We start from the raw sequence: 21,617 nt of genomic DNA on the forward strand, positions 1-21,617 counted from the left end.
TATAAACCTTTCTGTGTGCCTGGGCCTGTGTGTGGAATGCCTGCGTGACAGGAGCTGCAGGGCCCCGGAGGGGGTTGGAGTCAGCCCAGGGGTGAAAGGCGACATCTGTTGCCCGGGGAAGGGGAGAGAGAAGAGCCTGATAGTGCTGGGCTGTGCCTGCCTGACCACCGTGCTGGCTAACTCCCCTGCCGATCCACTGTCACCTCTGGCCCTGAAGCTGTCAGGAAGAAGAACACCAGAAACATTCCAGAGCCAAGGATCCCCTTGCACAAAGGACTTCAAAGGCGTTCAGGGGTATAAGGGAAGGACCCCTTACTACAGAAGATTAGATTCTGAAACTCTACAATCAAGACGGACCCTCTGCTGGAAGGAGGACGGCGAGAGAACTAAAGGAAGATTGCCTTGCTGTGTGCTCTAAGGGCTGACCTGTTCTGCTGTATCACTGGAAGCTGAGGAGGAGAAAGGGACTTTGCTGTGGGCTGTGTCCCTGCCTGCTTGAAACTGCTGAGACTTTGCTGTGTGCTGTGCCTCCAGCTTGAATCTCCAAGGGCCTGAGAAGAGCTGGCTCCCTGTCTGCAACCCAGGAACATAAAGGTTGCCCAAGGCTACAAGAATCTGCTGTGCCCCCCCCCTGAAGCTGCTGTGTGGCGAGGAGATCGTGCAACCGTGTGGTTTGCCTGTTTAGCGCATTGGCTGCTCTCTACTGCTTGAGAGCGCCGCGCTGACCCAGCCTGCTGCAGGGCCAAAGTCGACGTGTTCATCGACACGTGTGTGGGGCAGACCGGAGACCTGTGAGCCTCTGCAGCGCAAGGGGCGCTGAAAAACAATTGCTGGCCGTATCACCGCCGCTGCCCGGGGCCAGAGAACCTCCGAGGGAAGCGCCATCCTGATCGGCGCTGAACCGGCGAAGAACGAAGCCGCCGCGCTCCCATTGGTGGAGGGAGCCGAGCCCCCTCACTAACGCCGCGACGGGATTGGCCCGTGCGGCGCAGCGTCATCAGCAGTGCTGGGCCGTGATTGGCCTAGGGAGCGGAGCGTCATCGTTGCCTGTCCCGGGAGCCGCACTGCCATTGGCTGACTCCCGGGTGCTGTGGAGGCTCGCCTGAGGAGCCGCGAGGGGATTGGCTGCCGTCGCTGAGGCAGCTGAAGAAGCCGAGGAACCAGCGCGATCACCGCCGGGCCCGGGAAGAAGTGACCTGACCTCGCCGAGGGATCTCCGCATGTGCTCCAGCCCCTGGCCTGCCGTCTCTGCTCCCCGCTGCTCTTTGAAGGATCCAGAGCGGGCGGAGAGCGTCCGGAGACCGGCCGGGCGGGAGCCACACTGAGCCTTCCCCCGCGAGGTGCCCCTGGGGGACCCGCGTCACCGCGAGCACGGGGAAAGAAGTCCCCCCTCCCTCAGGATACCGGGTGAGACGCGCTAGGAGCGCTTGTGGTCCCTGAAGCCAGGGGACCATTGGGGCATAGTTTAATAACGCTGGCATTGTTTCTTTGCTCATTTGGAGAGCATTGTCAACCCAATAACTTTGGCCTATCTTCTAAACATTGGCATTGTTTGGACTGCTCGTTTTTAGAGCGTAGCCATTATAAATCGGTGGCATTAGGTTTAATACTGATCTGAAGAGACTTGAGACATTTGTTTTTATATGACAACTTCCTGAAACTACGTACCACCATTAAGATTAAGTGCCTCATTTTAATAATGAAGTGATTATCGTGCAACTGCTTGATTTACCTTGCTGAAACTAGATAAAGTTATATATTTTTATAAAAATATACTTACCTGTGTGGTCTCAGTTTGTGGTGGATTGGGGATTATTGTTGTGTTAAGTGCAAATGTTATCCACATTGTCTCCGAGTTTAGCCTAGACTGCTCGCGCCATGCTACCTAGAGGGTGAGCAGGGGTTATCTCAGAGGGTTATTCCGTTGCCCTGACCGGAGCTAGGGGGTCCCTACTTGGGCCAAGGTACTTACCTTTGCCAACCAGAGACTCCCGGTTCTAACATTGGTGGCTCGCGGTGGGGATTTTGAACTAATAATTGCACTTGACCGGCAGTAATTTCTTGTACATCACTAGTCTAGTTTAGCAGAACAGGTTGCGCAAGACTTTTTCTTTTTGGTGAAACCTTTTTAGTTGAAAAAGGGTAGGAAGCATCATGTCTCGGAAAGCGCCAAGCGTGAATGGAGACGTGGAGGTGGAATTTGAAATCCAGAAGTTGTTAACCTATAACAAGGAGCAACTGAGAAAAGTCTGCAAACAGCTTGAATGCCCAGTGAGGGGCGGCGCAAATAAGGAAGAGCTACGGACAGCTCTGAGGGCCTGGTGGGAGGCCAAACATGGTGTCCCAGAAGCTCCTATTGAAGAGGGTGGCGCACAGGAGATTGGGTTTTGGCCCAGTGAATTGCCAGTGGCGAAGCCAGCGTCTAGGGCCGGCAGCACCCACTCCAGTAGGAATATTTCTCCAGAGGAAGTGGAGGAGAATCAGAGAACTAGGCCCCATGAGATTGAGCTTTTGAAACTCAGAGCGGACGCCGATGAGAAGAAACTGCGCCTGGAAATTGAGAGAGAGGCACAGGAGAGGAGGCATGCTCTCGCTTTGGAGGAAAAGAAGCTCCAATTGGCTCATGAGAGGAGCATGAAGGAATTGGATTTCAAATATAAAGAGAGGGGGTCCAGTTCTAATGGTGGCAGCGCACAACCAGTACAGGCGGGTAAGGTATACATACCAAAGGATCTGGTACAGAATTATCAGAGGGGTGAGGATATTTATGCGTGGTTCAGAGCGTATGAACTTGCCTTAAAGATGAATGAGGTGCCTGAGAAGAATTGGGGAGCAGGATTGTGGAAGCATTTTGAGGCCTCTGGGAGGGATGTTTTGGCACCCTTAGAAGCAAAGGATGCTTTGTCCTACTCCGCCATGAAGGAGGCTTTGTGCCTCAGGTATGGGCTCACTGCTGAACAGTACCGCCAGAAGTTTAGGAACTTCAAGAAGCTTGATTCAAGTACTTGGGGGGAGTGTGTGAGTATGTACACGCGTGCACTGGAAGGTTGGATGAAGGGCAGCAAAGTTACTGATTATGTGGGGTTGTGTCACTTGATTAGTAGGGAGCACTTAAGTAGTTTGTGTGTCCCAGAGCTGCGCCAGCATCTTTTGGATAGTAAGTTAACTGATCCCAGTGAGCTTGCTAAAGAGGCGGACCGGTGGACTAGCACCAGGGTCCACAAGGGGGTGGTGAGTACCCCAGCCAAGGGTGGACAGGGTCCCCAGCAGAAGAGTGGGGGGGACACGGGTAATCAAAAGGAGTCTTCTAAAGGGCCCCAAACTGGTTCCCAGGAGAAGGTGTCTCAACCCCCCAAGTCTAAGAAGTCCTGGCCCCGTAAGGGCAAGCAGGACAACAGGCCCCCGCCTACCTGCTTTACATGTGGGGCGGTGGGGCACATTGCCCCCAAATGTCCAAAGAAACCTCCAGCACCCTCTGGTGCTCCAGCACCGGCATTGGCCAGTGTAGCTTTGGGAGGGGATTTGATCTCTAGTGGGGAGGAAGGGTTAGCAGTGATGACCCTTGTCTCTTTAGGAGACCGAGAGATGGCCCAGGAAACCTTGCTGCCCCAAAACACTAAGAAATACGGGCAGAAGGTGACCATCAATGGACAGGTGGTGGAGGCTCTGAGAGACACAGGGGCCAGCGTGACATCTGTTAGGTGTCAGTGGGTGTCTGAAGAGCAAATTGTTCCCCAGGTACTCCGGCCTGTGGTGGCAGCTGACAGTTCAGTGCGCTACTGCAGGCTGGCGAAAGTTCCATTTGAATGGGGAGGAGTCTCCGGTATTTTGGAGATTGTAGTAAGTGATGCCTTGCCTGTAGATTGTCTATTAGGTAATGACCTGGAGAGCTCCCCATGGAAAGAGGTGGAGCACCGGACTCACTTGGAGATGTTGGGTTTGCCTGCGTGGATCTGTGTGTCCACCCGTGCAATGACAGTAAGAGAGGGCGGTCTAACAGAGCTGGAGCCTGGAACAATGGCCCAGGGACCTGCCAAGAGAGGAAGGGGTAGAGGGCGCGGGAAACCGGCCCCCACTGTTCCCACGGTCCAGGAGGAGGCAGACCCGGAAGGGGATGCCCTGGAACCTACAGGGGAGCAAGTGGCCGAACTAGGGGAATTGCCTGAGCTGTCCCAGTGGCAGCAAGAGGGTGGTCCCTCCAGGGAGGAATTCTGCCAGGCTCAGAAGGAGTGCCCTTCTCTCATTGGTGTGCGGCAGCAGGCTGCTGACCAGGCCGCAGGCCTGGGGTCCAAGGAGCATTTGATCTATTGGGAGGATGACTTACTTTATAGTGAGCCTAAGTTCGCTGAGCCCGGCGCAGCCCGTGTGCTGGTGGTACCGGAGCGCTTCAGGAGCTTCCTACTGGGTCTGGCTCATGACGTGCCTCTCGCAGGACATCTGGGGCAAGACAAGACCTATCACAGGCTTGTCACCCATTTCTACTGGCCCCAGATGAAGACGCACGTCTCTGCCTTTTGTAAGTCTTGTCAGACTTGTCAGGCCAGTGGCAAGAGTGGAGGGAAGCGCGTGGCACCCCTCCAACCCTTTCCCGTGGTGAGCACCCCTTTTGAGCGGGTGGGCATTGACATCGTGGGGCCCCTGGATCCCAAGACAGCCCTAGGCAACAGGTTTATCCTGGTCTTGGTGGACCATGCCACTCGGTACCCGGAGGCCCTTCCGCTCAGGACAGTCACCGCCCCAGTGGTGGGCCGTGCCCTGATGGGGATCTTTTCCCGGGTGGGATTTCCGAAGGAGGTCGTTTCGGACCGCGGGACAAACTTCATTTCTAAATATATGAAGTCCCTGTGGAGTGAGTGTGGGGTGACTTACAAGTTCACCACTCCTTACCACCCTCAAGGAAATGGTTTGGTTGAGAGATTCAACCGCACATTGAAGGGCATGATTATGGGCCTGGAAGAGCCCATGAGGCGGAAATGGGATGTCTTGTTGCCATGCCTGTTGTTTGCCTACAGGGAGGTGCCTCAGAAATCCTTAGGGTTCAGTCCCTTCGAGTTGCTGTATGGCCACCCTGTCAGAGGGCCTCTGGCTCTGGTGAAGGAGGGGTGGGAGAAATCCCGTGGGAAAACCCCTCAGGATGTGTTCAGCTATGTGCTGGCCATTCGCAACCAGACCAAGCGCTTCAGGAAGCTCGCTCAAGAGAACCTGGAGGCTAGCCAGGAGGAAATGAAGAGGTGGTATGACCAGAACACTTCTCTGGTTGAGTTCCAACCTGGTCAGAAGGTGTGGGTGATGGCGCCAGTGGAGCCTTGTGCGCTCCGTGACAAGTGGTCTGGCCCATATGAGGTGGTGGAGCGCAAGAGCGAGGTTACCTATTTGGTTAACCTGAAGACTCCCAGGCAGCCCCTGAGAGTGCTCCATGTGAACCGCCTCAAACCCCACTTTGAAAGAACTGAAGTGACTATGCTCATGGCTACCGATGTTGGAGGGGAGGAGGATAGTGATCCTCTCCCTGACCTCCTGGCAGTCAAGGAGCAAGATGGGTCAGTGGATGGTGTGGTCCTCTCCCCCACCCTGACCCCAGAACAGCAGGAGGACTGTCGCCAAGTCTTGGGTCAGTTCGCCCCACTGTTCTCCCTGACCCCAGGTGTCACCAAATGGTGCGTCCACGACGTGGACACTGGAGACAGCATGCCTGTGAAACAGAAGTTTTACAGGGTGGCTGACAAGGTCAGAGCTAGCATCAAGGAAGAAGTTTCCAAGATGTTGGCGCTTGGGGTTATTGAGCCCTCCAGCAGCCCCTGGGCTAGCCCAGTGGTCTTAGTGCCTAAGAAAGCTGCTACCCCCGGTGGCCCCCCAGAACTTCGGTTCTGCGTGGACTACCGTGGGCTCAATGCGGTCACGAAGACTGACGCGCACCCCATCCCCAGAGCTGATGAGCTGGTGGATCGGTTGGGAGCTGCCCAGTACCTGAGTACTTTTGATTTGACTTCAGGGTACTGGCAGATTGCCTTAACTGACGGGGCAAAGGAGAGGTCAGCATTTTCAACGCCAGAAGGACACTTCCAGTTTCGTGTCATGCCCTTTGGGTTGAAAAATGCCCCCGCCACATTTCAGAGATTGGTCAACCAGGTACTGGCAGGGCTGGAGCCATTCAGCGCAGCCTACCTGGATGACATTGCGGTGTTCAGCTCCACTTGGGAGGAACACCTGCAACACCTCACTGAAGTGTTGAAGGCTCTGCAGAAGGCAGGCCTCACTATCAAGGCCAGTAAATGCCAGATAGGGCAGGGATCTGTGGTGTACTTGGGACACCAGGTGGGGAGCGGCAAGGTGGCGCCCCTACAGGCAAAAATTGATACCATTCTGGCTTGGGAACCCCCCAAGACCCAGACTGAGGTGAGAGCCTTTCTAGGTCTCACCGGGTATTACAGACGGTTTGTCAAAGGCTATGGCACCATTGTGGCCCCTTTGACAGAGCTGACATCTAGGAATCAGCCCAGGAAAGTGAATTGGACTGAGGCCTGTCAAACTGCTTTTGACACCCTCAAAACTGCCATGTGCACAGCACCGGTGCTTAAGGCACCTGACTTTTCAAGTGAGTTCATTGTGCAAACTGACGCTTCAGAGCAAGGCGTGGGAGCAGTGCTCTCACAGATCAATGATGAGGGAGGAGACCAACCTGTGGCTTTCATTAGCCGGAGGCTAATCCCCAGGGAACAAAAATGGAGTGCCATTGAAAGAGAAGCTTTCGCTGTGGTCTGGGCTCTGAAGAAGCTGAGGCCCTACCTGTTTGGGACTCACTTCCGCGTTCAGACCGACCACAGGCCCCTCAGATGGTTAATGCAGATGAGGGGTGAGAATCCAAAATTGTTGAGGTGGTCCATTTCCCTACAGGGGATGGACTTTACGGTGGAGCACCGCCCTGGTACAGAACACGCCAACGCTGACGGTCTGTCCAGATTCTTCCGCCTTAGTGATGAGGACTCCCAAGAGGTTGGGTAGTTCTCCCCACTTTCAGCTGGAGGGGACACGTGTTAGACCTGACATCCTTGGCATGGTTTTCCCCCATCTTTTTGCCTCTGACTCATGTATTTTTTGATGCTGTGCTGGATTTCGTTTTTGCTGGTTTAGATGCTTTGGACCCTCTGCCACTGCTGATCAGTGTCAGAGGGTAAGTGCTCCCTCTGTAAATTGTCATATTGACTGAGTATACCTAATTGGCATATTTGTATCACCACGAAGTCCCTAGTAGAGGGCACTGTGTGTGCCAGGGCTGGTGATGACAAATGCTACTAGTGGGCCTGCAGCGCAGATTGCGCCACCCACATGAGTAGCTTTTAAAAGGTGACTCAGGCCCGCCAGTGCAGGGCCTGTGTGCAGTCAGTGACTGCCATGTCAGCCTGGCCGGTGTCCCCACTGGCTAGGCTTAACCCTCCCCTGTCTGTGCACCTCAGCCACCCCTATGGAAGGCTCCAGGTACCCCCCTGGGTAGGGTGCAGTGAATGGATAGGGTAGAGCGTGTACTAGTGCAGGTAACATGCTCTGGTAGAGAGCAGCAGCCACTTTGTGTGCTCACTGCTGTAGGGCTGTAGGGCTCCCTAGGGTAGCCTGGGGAGGCTGGTCCCATTGGATCCCAGCCTATCTCCCTATAGGAACAAGATGGAACATCCATGAAAGATATCCCTGAACTCAGAATTAAATGACACATCTTTTGGTGAAGGTTGTTTTTGGATCCTGGGGTTGAGAATAGCATTTTTAGAAGTGGCTGTTCTTTTGTATAAACCTTTCTGTGTGCCTGGGCCTGTGTGTGGAATGCCTGCGTGACAGGAGCTGCAGGGCCCCGGAGGGGGTTGGAGTCAGCCCAGGGGTGAAAGGCGACATCTGTTGCCCGGGGAAGGGGAGAGAGAAGAGCCTGATAGTGCTGGGCTGTGCCTGCCTGACCACCGTGCTGGCTAACTCCCCTGCCGATCCACTGTCACCTCTGGCCCTGAAGCTGTCAGGAAGAAGAACACCAGAAACATTCCAGAGCCAAGGATCCCCTTGCACAAAGGACTTCAAAGGCGTTCAGGGGTATAAGGGAAGGACCCCTTACTACAGAAGATTAGATTCTGAAACTCTACAATCAAGACGGACCCTCTGCTGGAAGGAGGACGGCGAGAGAACTAAAGGAAGATTGCCTTGCTGTGTGCTCTAAGGGCTGACCTGTTCTGCTGTATCACTGGAAGCTGAGGAGGAGAAAGGGACTTTGCTGTGGGCTGTGTCCCTGCCTGCTTGAAACTGCTGAGACTTTGCTGTGTGCTGTGCCTCCAGCTTGAATCTCCAAGGGCCTGAGAAGAGCTGGCTCCCTGTCTGCAACCCAGGAACATAAAGGTTGCCCAAGGCTACAAGAATCTGCTGTGCCCCCCCCCTGAAGCTGCTGTGTGGCGAGGAGATCGTGCAACCGTGTGGTTTGCCTGTTTAGCGCATTGGCTGCTCTCTACTGCTTGAGAGCGCCGCGCTGACCCAGCCTGCTGCAGGGCCAAAGTCGACGTGTTCATCGACACGTGTGTGGGGCAGACCGGAGACCTGTGAGCCTCTGCAGCGCAAGGGGCGCTGAAAAACAATTGCTGGCCGTATCACCGCCGCTGCCCGGGGCCAGAGAACCTCCGAGGGAAGCGCCATCCTGATCGGCGCTGAACCGGCGAAGAACGAAGCCGCCGCGCTCCCATTGGTGGAGGGAGCCGAGCCCCCTCACTAACGCCGCGACGGGATTGGCCCGTGCGGCGCAGCGTCATCAGCAGTGCTGGGCCGTGATTGGCCTAGGGAGCGGAGCGTCATCGTTGCCTGTCCCGGGAGCCGCACTGCCATTGGCTGACTCCCGGGTGCTGTGGAGGCTCGCCTGAGGAGCCGCGAGGGGATTGGCTGCCGTCGCTGAGGCAGCTGAAGAAGCCGAGGAACCAGCGCGATCACCGCCGGGCCCGGGAAGAAGTGACCTGACCTCGCCGAGGGATCTCCGCATGTGCTCCAGCCCCTGGCCTGCCGTCTCTGCTCCCCGCTGCTCTTTGAAGGATCCAGAGCGGGCGGAGAGCGTCCGGAGACCGGCCGGGCGGGAGCCACACTGAGCCTTCCCCCGCGAGGTGCCCCTGGGGGACCCGCGTCACCGCGAGCACGGGGAAAGAAGTCCCCCCTCCCTCAGGATACCGGGTGAGACGCGCTAGGAGCGCTTGTGGTCCCTGAAGCCAGGGGACCATTGGGGCATAGTTTAATAACGCTGGCATTGTTTCTTTGCTCATTTGGAGAGCATTGTCAACCCAATAACTTTGGCCTATCTTCTAAACATTGGCATTGTTTGGACTGCTCGTTTTTAGAGCGTAGCCATTATAAATCGGTGGCATTAGGTTTAATACTGATCTGAAGAGACTTGAGACATTTGTTTTTATATGACAACTTCCTGAAACTACGTACCACCATTAAGATTAAGTGCCTCATTTTAATAATGAAGTGATTATCGTGCAACTGCTTGATTTACCTTGCTGAAACTAGATAAAGTTATATATTTTTATAAAAATATACTTACCTGTGTGGTCTCAGTTTGTGGTGGATTGGGGATTATTGTTGTGTTAAGTGCAAATGTTATCCACATTGTCTCCGAGTTTAGCCTAGACTGCTCGCGCCATGCTACCTAGAGGGTGAGCAGGGGTTATCTCAGAGGGTTATTCCGTTGCCCTGACCGGAGCTAGGGGGTCCCTACTTGGGCCAAGGTACTTACCTTTGCCAACCAGAGACTCCCGGTTCTAACACCCACCTTATCACTGGCAGATGAAGCTCAAACTTAGATCAGCCTTCCTTGTGTCTACTCAGTGAGGATGGCCCAGTGGGAGATGAGGAATAAACCAGAAAGGGGTTAAGGCATGGATAAAGGCTTACCCTTCGCCCACAAGCTGGCACTTAGCCTGAAAGTGGATCCCACAGACCTCTAACCAGAACACTCAGGGACCTGTACAGAATCAAAAGAAGGAATACATTTCTGTCTGAAAAACATGAAGGAAGACTGAACCTGCTTCCCATGGACCCAGACCTCAGAAGTGACTCCAAGGGTCTCCTGAGCTACAGGGACACAGCATGCCAGAGGTCTTTCCTGCAACTGCTCGGTTGGCCAGTTCCAACCGGATCTCAACTGGACCCTGCTACAAGCCTCTGCTGGAGTGCTGTCCCCAAGGTTCTGTGCCCTCGGCTGGTGTCAAAGTGATCGCCTCCTAAAGTTTCCTGAAACCTGGGACGTAGAAATGTCCTTTTGCTCTGAGAACCAACAGGGAACCAGGCTCAACCTGCCAAGCCATCCAATGAAGGTGCATGGCAACTATGCCAAATATTCTGGTCGCTCCAGCAGCAAATATGATCTAGCGCAACCTCGCGGAGAAGGTGTCCAGCTTAGAGGAGTCCTCTTTGGCTACAGCCTGCAAACTTACCCCGCTGGAACAATCCAAGCTCCCAAAAAGTGACTGCATTCAAAGATAGAAAGCTTAACCAGACAAAGGCGTGAAAAGTATACAGCTGGTAAGGGTCCTTCTCTGGATGCAAAATTCAAATTTCTCCCACTCAGAGCTTTCCCGCCAAATGTCAATGGCTTCACCAACACTTCATCCAGTGGCTATCCTACGATAGAGCCCTCTTAGGCCACGGCCTGCTGCCTTTCCCTGCTGGGGATTTTTGACTTCCGTTTCACAGACTAAGCCTGCAGGTAGAACTTTTTAACATGATGCACATGTACAGAATCCCTGAGCATGATTGGGGGTTAAGTCTCTGGAAACATATACCCACTTCGGGATGAATACCCTATTAGCCCCAGGTAATGGTGACAGGATGAGGTATGCCCATTTTGATAAATATTGTTTGACCGCAGAGAAGTACAGCTTAAAGTTTAGAGACAGCCGGGAACTGTCTCACCTGTCTTGGGTGGATTTCATACATTACTCTAGGAAGGCACTAGAAGGTTGGGTGAAAAGCAGCAAAGTGAGTGACTATGATGGCTGTACAATTTATTTTTGAGAGAGCCCATGTTCAGTAATTGCTTTGCAAATCTCCTCCAAAAAAGAAGATTATGGACTGAAACTCATGGTCAGACGCTACCACAGAGCAATTGACTTCCGGTGTAAGGATTTTCGAATCATATACGGAAATTATATTTTGTCATTTGGGCACTGTAATTTTCCTAGCAGCAAGGGTATTTTTGAGTCTACTTGCTGCTGTATAACACCTACTTGTAGTGACACTTTCAATTGGCTGCCTAAATTGACTTTAATATGGCAGCAGCCTGGCACTTCCTTTCTCTGTTGCATAAGGTAAGAAAAAATAGATTAACATTGAAGAGATGCTTGATTGAAGTGTCTTCTGCAACCAACTCTGCTAGTGATGGAGGCACAGGAAGGAGGGGGTGATAATGATATGTCTACCAACTAAAGATCTGATTCAGAGAGAGTGGGTACAGAGGATCTATCCAAAAATTACTGATTCTCCAGCAGATGAACTGCCCTCCTGGAGTTTGTTCCACAGTGAATATCGGGCCAGAAAAAAACACCTCCATCTGTGCTGACAGATGTGCCATAGTGTAAAGCTAAACCTTTAAGAAAGGTGGCTGAGCAAATCTAGGATGATATGTTAGCTGCCATGTTTGGCAGGGTTAAGTCATTGAAGGACTATCAACCAAACTGTGGCTGACTTTCATTATAAGTAAGAGCAGCGTTACTGTCATGCTTTGAAGTTGTGAAGGAAACTAAAGATGTTTAGGTACTTTTCCTGGCCATAGATGAACGGCATTCCACATATACAGTAATGGTGGAATGTCTGCCACATTGTTCATGACCAAAGTGTTTCCTCACATGTTAGAGACATCTAGGTTGGTAAATAAACCTCCGTTTCCAGAGGGGAAGTCAAAACATAGAACATTTTATACCTCCAATATAGAAAAGGGTGCTCATCTACTCCACTGCCAAATGGAGACTCCACCACCAAAACTCTAAACGTGCAGCAGTATCGATAAAAGGTCAAACAAAAACAATCAATCACATGATCTTATACCTAGTTGCATCAATACAAATGCTGATAATATAAAATAACATACTAAGAAAAAAAAAGACATAAGTGGACATCGTTCATTTACTATTTGCTCATATTTGCAAGATATGACATTCAAAGGACAAATGCAAACACAAACACTTCTTTTTGGAAATGAGAAACACAGGACTTGAGACACAAAGCACCTGGTATGGTTCTCTTCTGGTAGCTCTTTCTTAATATGCAGCTTCCTAGTTTTGTGCTTGAAACAGGCACGACTTGGCACTATTGCAACACAAATACCAAAATGCATTATGCTGTCAATAGCATGCTGAATTTCCCCTGGATGGGATTAATATGGTTAACCTGGAGCAACAGGAACCAACTGTTTCTGCATGCTAATGATACACTCCATCCTCAATCATATAGTGCACCACATTACTCTGAACACATATTGTGATTGTGCATGAGTCGCCTGGGAACCAGAAACTTTAGAATGGATCTGCTACCAACACATTACTTCTGTTGCAAAGATTTAGATTTGCACTGTGTATATTGAATCAGCCTAGTCCACCAGCCAATATGTTTCTGGCAACATTCTCCAATGCGGAGGAATAAATCAAAGGGATTGTCGCGCTATATGAAACTTTTTATATAAATAAAACATTTTAAAAATGTAAATTAAATGGAAAAAAAAATAAACATACTTTTTGTCTTTGTTGCACTTGTCCGAGTTCTTCTGGTTTTGGAGCCTGCGCTTCATAGGATAGCAACTCAATCTCCACTTCATCGAGCCACCAGCAAAGTTCCTCGTGAGTTGCTTGGAGCTGACCGGCTAGTTGTAAAGCTTGCTCCAAATTTTTTGACACATCACAACTCAGTTTTGTTATTTCTGAATATCTTGCTTTAATGCCATCCAGTTTTTCCTGAATTACAATAACTTCATCACCTAAAAACGCAAATGTGTATTGGCAAAAATATCACAATTATTAAAAACAATAAACAATACCACATATTTAATGTGATACATTATCAGCCACAACCCATCTACTTCAAGAACAGTTTGAGAATTGTGTCTCTCATAATTAGTGAAAATACATATTGTTGTGTTAACTGCATTAAGTATTGAGTTTTGCCATCAACTGCATTACTGACTCTGCTTACATTAAAATACTTAACTCAAGAGCCACACTTTTCTTAGTTACCATGAAAATAGTATTCCTTTATATGACCTCCCACCTTCAGATCCCATCGATTCTCATTACTAGAGCTCTCAATCTTCCACCCAAAGTGAAATCTGAGTGCCTAGTATATGAACCTATCGATTATTTTCAGTGCAGTTTTGACCACCACGCATATTTTCAAAAAGCTATTGGATCAATTTCATCCATTGATAGCCAATTATAGGATTATTTACGAGATCAAAAGTACAAATAAGGTTTTCATCATAATCCAGGAGAGCCATTTCAAGGAACATCACATTTCATTCCAAGGACACATATGAGTGCACTCAACTACAATACCTCTTGTCAATTCATCCAAAAACGTTAACTACTCTTTAACCTGCTCTGTGAACCATTTCTCCCTTCCTTAATAAATGATAGTCAAGTTGATGGTAATAAATACCTTTATCAAGAATACAAAGCATAATCTTATACTGAAGGTGTCCTACTCTTATTTTCTAACCCAGATGATTCGCTTGGACACGTTTTGCAGATATCAGCAAAATATAGCAAATCCAACCTGACCCTTAATGGCACGCAACACAACACTCATGAAATAAATAAGCTCTGCTTCAATTTTTTAATATTTCCCCCCTAATATGAGGAAAAATAAATACAGAGGGCAGTGCATATTTGCTTTCCCTGGATTACTTCTACCCATGCTCCAGACAGAGCAGATTAGCCAGAAGAAAGGAAACCCATTTATGTTCTATAAAATATAATGCGCTGGATGGACAAGATTACTATGCATAGCTCTCCCGTCCATCCACTAGCCACAGAGTGTGCATGCTGTGTTCATGAATATAGAAAATGTGCATTGTGGCAGATGTGGGACTATTTGGTGAACCAACACCCTGTACTTTAAAAATAGTATGCCACTATTTTACGGTTTTAAAATGATAACAATCATTTGATTAAAAAAACTCTTACCAGTAGTTTGTTTGAGAAGTTCTAAACCATTCTGTATAGCTTGATCTACATTTTGTTTTCTGAGTGCAATATCTTCTTGGAGAAGCTGGAAAGAGACAGTGTATTAATAAATAATCCCTGTATTATTCATTTAAGATAAGATGTAAATTTGAAGCATGCGTTTTTTTTTTTTTAAGTCAAGCAATATATGAAATTGATTAGTGGAAAAAAGAAGTGAGCATGAGTTAAGAGTGAATAAATGAAACAACAAAAAATAAAAATAAAATACCAGCAGTTCGGCATGTTGTTTCGCAAGCACATTGGTGCTGTAATCTTGGACAGACAGCTTGCTCAGTTTGTCATGTGCTTCGTTGAGCCAGTTCATCAGTTCAACTTCATCATCCCCAAATATCTGGGCATTGCAATGTGCCTGCTGCAGCAGGTCACACCTCCTGCTACTTTTCTCTTGAACATCAATGTAGCGGGCTTGGCAGGAATCTAATATGTCCTGAACCATGTCCTTATCTTCCCTGGAACTCATAGTCTTTAGCGACTGGCCCACACTAATAAACTGATTCAAGATTTTATTGCGAGTCATGATGTCATCTTCTAAAGCCTGGGCAAGGATTTAAAAACAATCAGAAACGGAAAGAAAAAAAAGATGGACAAACAAAACTTAAAAGAATGAACAAAGGTTAAATAAAAAAGATGATGATAATAATAATAATAATAATAATAATAATAATAATAATAATAATAATAATAATAGAAACAAATATCACTCCTCTCTAAACTCAACCAACAATTGTTTTGAAGCTAATCTGAGAAATGTTCACGGTCAAGGTCATGGTCTCGAGGGCGCACACCTGTATCACATCAATCGACAATTACATATTGCACTATGGGTTGAGCCCAGCAGTAAATGGTTCTTCCACCCCTTTTGTGCCACTTTACAAAGGTGCATCAACAAAAAACAAAGGGGTGACCCAGTTAAATGCAGAACCTGGGGATTAATACATTAAGTAAACAGTGGTTCTGCCACCTAGCATGCTTTAAGAGAGCGAAAAAACATTTTATGTAATATCCCTCTATTAAGATGAGATTTTCATTTAATGATAAACATAAGAGCAACTCATAACTAAAGAAACTCTACCATAAACTACTCATACAATTTTGAATATGTTTAGGATTTTTATGACAAAATCATAAAAAATAAGCAAAGCGACAGGACATTTTTCCCAGGAGTCGAAACGTCGACGCATACTTACAAGTGTTATTGATCAACTAAACCAATAGTGAATAAGAGGATTAATTCCTGGTTGTGTTGAATCACACTTTTCATGTATCTCACGCTGTGTCTAAATGTATCGTTTTGATTTATATATGTATTGGTTATGTCTTAACTGTGTTGTGATATATATGTAAACACATTGTCTGTTTTCACTTCACATCTCATATTCGTTAATAAGTGTAGTTGTACACTATATATCTGTGTGTATACAAATGTCCTATCGCTTTGCTTATTTTTTATGATTTTGTCATAAAAATCCTAGACATATTCAGAATTGTATGAGTAGTTTATGGTAGAGTTTCTTTAGTTATGAGTGCACTTATGTTTATCATTAAATGAAAATCTCATCTTAATAGAGGGATATTACATAAAATGTTTTTTCGCTCTCTGAAAGCATGCTAGGTGGCAGAACCGCTGTTCACTTAATATACTTTACAAAGGTGAGCAGTAAGAATACATGGCATATTTTGCACGCCAAAACAACATTGAAGCTGCTTTTTAAGCTATAGCCGACTGTTTTAATTTTTTATTGTTAAAACAGCCGTATGTCGCCATTCGAATCGTAATCGTGAAGCAGAAGTACAACAATGATTTGGATTTTACAACAAATAAGTCAGACTTCGAAACTATGATTTTTTCTATTTGAAATCGCACAAAATTGAATTACAAATGTAATCTTTTTCTTTGTTAAATCAATAAAATGTTACACTTCAGCATGAAAATTACAATTTCTATGCCACAGTATTATGATATACGAATTTCACATCAAAACATTTGAACTTCTGCTTAATATTTCAACTTTTAAATCATTATTTTTTTCGCAAATTATGCAGGTGCTTTTTAGTACCGTTGTGGTGTGTCAAAAACAGACTAAAAAGCAGTTATAAGAACTGCGTGCAAACAGTTTTACACAGTATATAATTAACCTGTGCAAAGCAATTAAAGAAGCAAACTAAAAACAAAAACATTTATGTTGTGGGAAGGCCGCACCAGTCATCCTTTAAACACATTTTACGTCATTAATCCTTAATAAAACATTCTGACATTTAACGCCTTCCAATACATAAATATGATTACATAACATGAACATATGCGTTGGTTTAAAGTGCTGTTCTTCCTTACTTTCTGCTGAGAGATCTGCTGCTTCAGCTTGGAGGCCTGGGTTCCAATAGGCTCTGAGTTGGCAAGTCTTTTTTCTGTAGTAGAAAGCCAGTCCACTAGCGGTTCCAAGGTTTCATGGAACTGTGCTGCAACAACAGATATATCTTCCAGCTGCCGATTCCTGCAAACATACAAAGGCTAAGTAATCCAGAAAATATTTGCATCTGTGTGTAGGTATGTATCTATGTTGTGGTACTTCTAAAGCGCAGACCAACTGGCTAGCAACAGAGCGCAGTATTTGGGATACCCTGCATGGGTATTGCAGGTATAAAATCTAACCAAAAGAATCAGCCATAACCACAAGCCCAAAGGCTAGAACTAAATACTGATAAGTTGCATTAAATACTGAAGGAAAAATGTACGTGTAAATTGCCTTACACGTGTAACAAATATGCACATTCCCAGTTACTACACTGACAGCAATGGTTTCAGAATTGCGTCATACCAGATTTATTTGCCATAATGACATCTTATGTTTTGCAATGTAATTGGCAATTTGTATTGTGAATATTCTGCTACCGGTGTGGCCTTGAAGCATTTTCAGGTATCCACTGTCTTTTAAATGGTTTTAACGTTACTAATGCGGCTCCAAATCTGATTCGGTTTGAGGTAATGTATTAGGGATAACTGCCTGGTTCTATTTTTGGTCACATGGCTATATGCTACTCATTCAGCTATAGATATAGGATTTTGTAGTCTATAGGTTTAGGCAGGACACTTTGCCAAAGGCTATTGTAATTTCCAGGTCCAAATAAGTGGCCACTGCCTGGCAGATTTAAATATATGTGTGGCGTTTAAGTGATGCCAAACTACGCTGTGCATCTGGGTCGTATTGAATGTATAGTAGCAATTCTGTCTAATGTGTTCTGATGGAAATTACTGTGCAGTGTATCACAGCAAGAAGTGTGGGCGTTGTGATAGCCGACTACATGGCATATTTATATTGTGTTGGATGTGGATGACATGCTTTGTCTAGCGTGCCTTGTTATGGTGTGTGTGGGTTGTTTGTTACTGTTGGTTTGAGCCACACAAAAACTGTCTGTATGACATACCTGGGCTACACTGGGTATATCAACAATATTCTGTCCAAAGTGTTCTGTTGGAAATGTGTGTGAGTTGTTTCTTAGTTGTCTGCATGTTTGTGAGCTTTGTGATAGCCATGTATGGGTTGTGTTGGGTGTTTATGATGTTTTCTCCCTTTAAGATATGCAAACAGTACAAGAAAGATTACATAATCATTATTTACTATCAATACCAAATTAAACCAATGAGCTCGATACCAGTGTCTTCTAGTCAGGGAGGGCATCATGTTGATATGTTGTGCAAAAGATTTAGATTTTTGTTCCACAAAGACCAACATGTTGCAACCCACTGTGGGCAGTGTGTTACAACTCGTTAGTTTATTACTTTTTTTAGCTGTCTTCTAATGTTATGTCATATAGGAAAATAATTTATGTGATTCCAGAGTGTACTTGGGTCCTTCACAATTTAGAAAATTGCTAGGCCATTGTCCGTTGACCCACTTTGCAAAGATGGGTTCTAAGAAAAAATGATGAGTTGTCAAAGTTTAAGGGGTGCACTTGAGGGTGAAAACATTGGTCACTATGAACTTATAAGTCTTAATGACTTGTTATTTAGCAGACAGAGACGAAATACAGAAGCTCCCCAATGCAGTTAAAGTGCGGTGGGTTCAGTGAACTTTTATATTGTTCATCCAGATGTGGAATACTAAATATAAGTTACCCATCTCCCAAGAAAATAATATTATGGTTCGCCCGATGTACTTTATCAGGAATGTGTGGAATTGCTCAGTTCACAAAAAAAATTACGATCTATCAGAGTCCACGTTGCAAGAACAGAGGGAGAAAAGTGGCAAAAATAACTGAGGGGTACACTCAGTTGTAGATTACGGAGCATGTAAAGAAGTATTCAGGTGTCAAGCAAATATTTATAAAGCCTATCTAAATCCCTTCTAACAGAAACGCATGGAATTATTCCTTAGACGTTCTTTGTGAAGTGCATGAAGATATATACAATGCAGGCAATGGCATGCGGAAAGTCACTCAGTTTTAAGCAAAATACTAGTGGGGTCAACCGAAATGTGCAAGAATGTGGAGTTTCCAAGAAAATAATTGTAAGGGCAAAGGCCCGTCTAAGGTAACTAATAACTGACAACAGGTCGCTTGGGAAGCCTTCTGCCATGAAAGTGGCAGGCTCAGCGACAATATAATTCCTGTGAGTTAGAAGAGATGTCAACCAATGGAATCTGTATCTTGCCTTTGCATGTGTGATATTATGAACGCATTATGTCCTCTAATGCCTTCTCATGGTTCAAAACGTCTACAAACCACTTCGCTGTAAGCCATATGGCTAGATATCACGTCTCAAGAACGCCTCAGCATAACATGATTGTTCATTATCAATTCTTTATGTATGCATTGTAGGCATAAGCAACATACTGTAATGTTTACAACGTATATACTATACCCTCCCAGAAACCACAGGCTTTTGTGTAAACGTAGGGGGTATTCAAACCAAGAAAACAGCTCTACACGTGATAACATACCATGATTAAAATATTCCACATTTTCAGCTGTAAAACATAGCCTGTGATATCTGAACCAGTTGCCCTTTGCATCTCTGTGAGTGCCTTGTTCGATGAGCAGAGGCTCCAAGAATGCGAAAGTGTTCGAAGCTTAATCTTAGCTGATGAAAACGAGACCAACTTGTGGGGAAACACACGGGCTGCTTTTGTAATTCTCCTTCATTTGAAGGAAAATGAAAAAGCAGTGCAGTGCCACTCTGATTATAAAAGGGCGAGCTGAATCTGCTCAAAAGGTTAAGTGACGGAGCAGTCAGGCAAATGGGAGAAAGTCATTCATTCAGACAGACTCGGAAGAAACAAGTGTGACAGACATGGGTGGACGCTGGACTCTCGGCAGCTTCAAGAGTGAAGTCAAGAGACATACATGGCGTACCGGAATTGTGGATGACTGATTCAGGTCTTTTAAACAGGCATTAAATAAAGCTGCCAAATTTCATTCCTTGATCACAGATAAGGACATTTTTTCTCATCGTTCCCATTCATGGACTGTGATCAATAGCTACAAAACTCTTACCCCGGCGGCATATTTGGACACATCTTACTCTATTTTTATTAAAAAAAGGCTTATGGCCTTGCGCTTCAGCAAATTTCCAACTCTTGCCGATGAGCCTACCTGGAAGCACATCGATTCTGTTGATTGTTGTCTTTGTGGTAACACAAAGGAAGATTTAATTCACATAATATGCCACTGTAAGAAGCTGAATAAGGAGCGCGCGTTTTTCTTAAAGAAAATCTTTCTGGTTAAGAGAATACGCACATGCAGGACTGCAGTCATTGGTGGCTTGGACTCAACAGCTCCCCAAATAAATTGTAAGATGGTAAAGTTTTTGTTGGCCTTTGAAAAATATTTGAAATCAAGCTCGTCAATAATGATATAATATTATTAAGACTTATCAGGACAGAGGACAAATCCTGAAGGAAGTTTTTATTTTAAGGTTTTAGGAAAGATATTCTTATGGAATTATTTGTACTGAAATTAATGTTTATGTGATTTCTTTTTAAGGCTATCTTATTTTAATCTCGGTTGTATATTGCAAAGGAAATTTGTTATGGTTTTAATTAACTAAACAATAAAGACTAAATTCAAATTCAAAGATTCAGGTCTACGGGGAATGAAAACACTGCCTTTTACTGATTCTAGGAGAGCCCATAGGGCGTCCTTGCCACTGAAAAGTGTCACAGACTGAAGCAGTTTTGGTTACTTGCCTGCCACCAGAAAAGTCATGAATAGAGACAGATTGGCAGGATTAATGGTCAAGCATCCCTCTAACTCTACAGCATTGAAAACAAACCACGCTTCCCAGCAGCATCATACCTGCTCAGAACTATAAGATGTTACTGAAGCCTCCAGGCCCACTCACTGCTTGGGATGTCTGCCGAGGCTTCCCATGACTGCCAGTGTCATGCTATCAGAATAATAGCAGCCACATCATAAAGGCATTAGTGCCCTCCTAAACTAAACCTGTGAAGTGCTGGCACAATCCAAAGCAGATCGATCAACAGTACAGGCGGTGGTACTGGCCAAACTAAAGTGCAAGGCCCTGCATAGGAGTATTGACACTGTATTTAATGTACAACAACCCAGTGGAGAAAGACTGTATTCATTACAGAAGCGGCACACCTCAGAAGCGTAGGTACTGTCCTGATAAAAATATGACAGCCATGCTGAAATGTAGTAACACAGACCCATTAAAATATGGCAGCCAGGCTGAATATTGGTAGTGCCACCCAATTAAAAGTTTGGCAGTTCAGCCAAGAATTTCTAGTGGGGTGTCATCAAGGTTAGAGTAGCTCTGGCAGCCAACAAAGTATGACAGGCAAGCTCAGAAGTGCTGGCAGCTTCTCGTCATCCCAAAGATGCGGGATGAATGCACGCTGGTGGCTGTGTAAGAAGGCAGCTCAGACACAATGCCTACTCCAGCCTCCACCTTTCTGCGACAAGCAACCAGTGCCAATGTCTTCTTCACGCGTGAAATCTTACAAATCCCCAAACACTACACAGCTTCACATTTCAAATAAGGGCCATCGCTTCCAGTTATACGACTTAACTGGCAACTGCACTGCCACAACCATGATATCTGAGCAAATTGGGAATTAATTAGAGAAGACCACGTGTGTGGTTCTAACTGTCTACAAATACATTTGCAATAGCATCCCCTGGTGCTAATTTGTATACATTTCCTATGAAGAGAAATAGCATTTTCGATGCAGTAACTCCACTCTGATCTAGACACAAAAAACAATTTTGTTAAACGCGCGGCAATCTCTAAATGAGAGCCACAATCGAACTTCACTATAAGAAGCCAGACTAATTGGCTTTGTTAACTTATATTTGACTAAAAGACCAATTTTCCCCCCAAAAGCAATGTGTTCGTCCCTTCTAGAGACAAGTTTT

General features: G+C 46.3%; 1 protein-coding gene across 2 annotated transcripts in view; it reads right to left on the bottom strand.

The window, feature by feature from the left end:
- The window catches only part of DST (dystonin), a 1,569,532-nt gene that overhangs the window by 245,124 nt on the left and 1,302,791 nt on the right, over positions 1-21,617 (bottom strand). For both annotated transcript variants that reach the window (XM_078647976.1, XM_078647975.1), the window contains 4 exons: positions 16,579-16,738; positions 14,455-14,781; positions 14,187-14,271; positions 12,741-12,982 (listed from right to left, as the gene is read on the bottom strand). In XM_078647976.1, coding sequence (XP_078504102.1) covers positions 12,741-12,982; positions 14,187-14,271; positions 14,455-14,781; positions 16,579-16,738 — 814 coding nt within the window. The remainder of the gene's footprint in view (positions 1-12,740; positions 12,983-14,186; positions 14,272-14,454; positions 14,782-16,578; positions 16,739-21,617) is intronic.

Source organism: Lissotriton helveticus, chromosome 6 (assembly GCF_964261635.1).
Source record: "Lissotriton helveticus chromosome 6, aLisHel1.1, whole genome shotgun sequence".
NCBI lineage: Eukaryota > Metazoa > Chordata > Amphibia > Caudata > Salamandridae > Lissotriton > Lissotriton helveticus.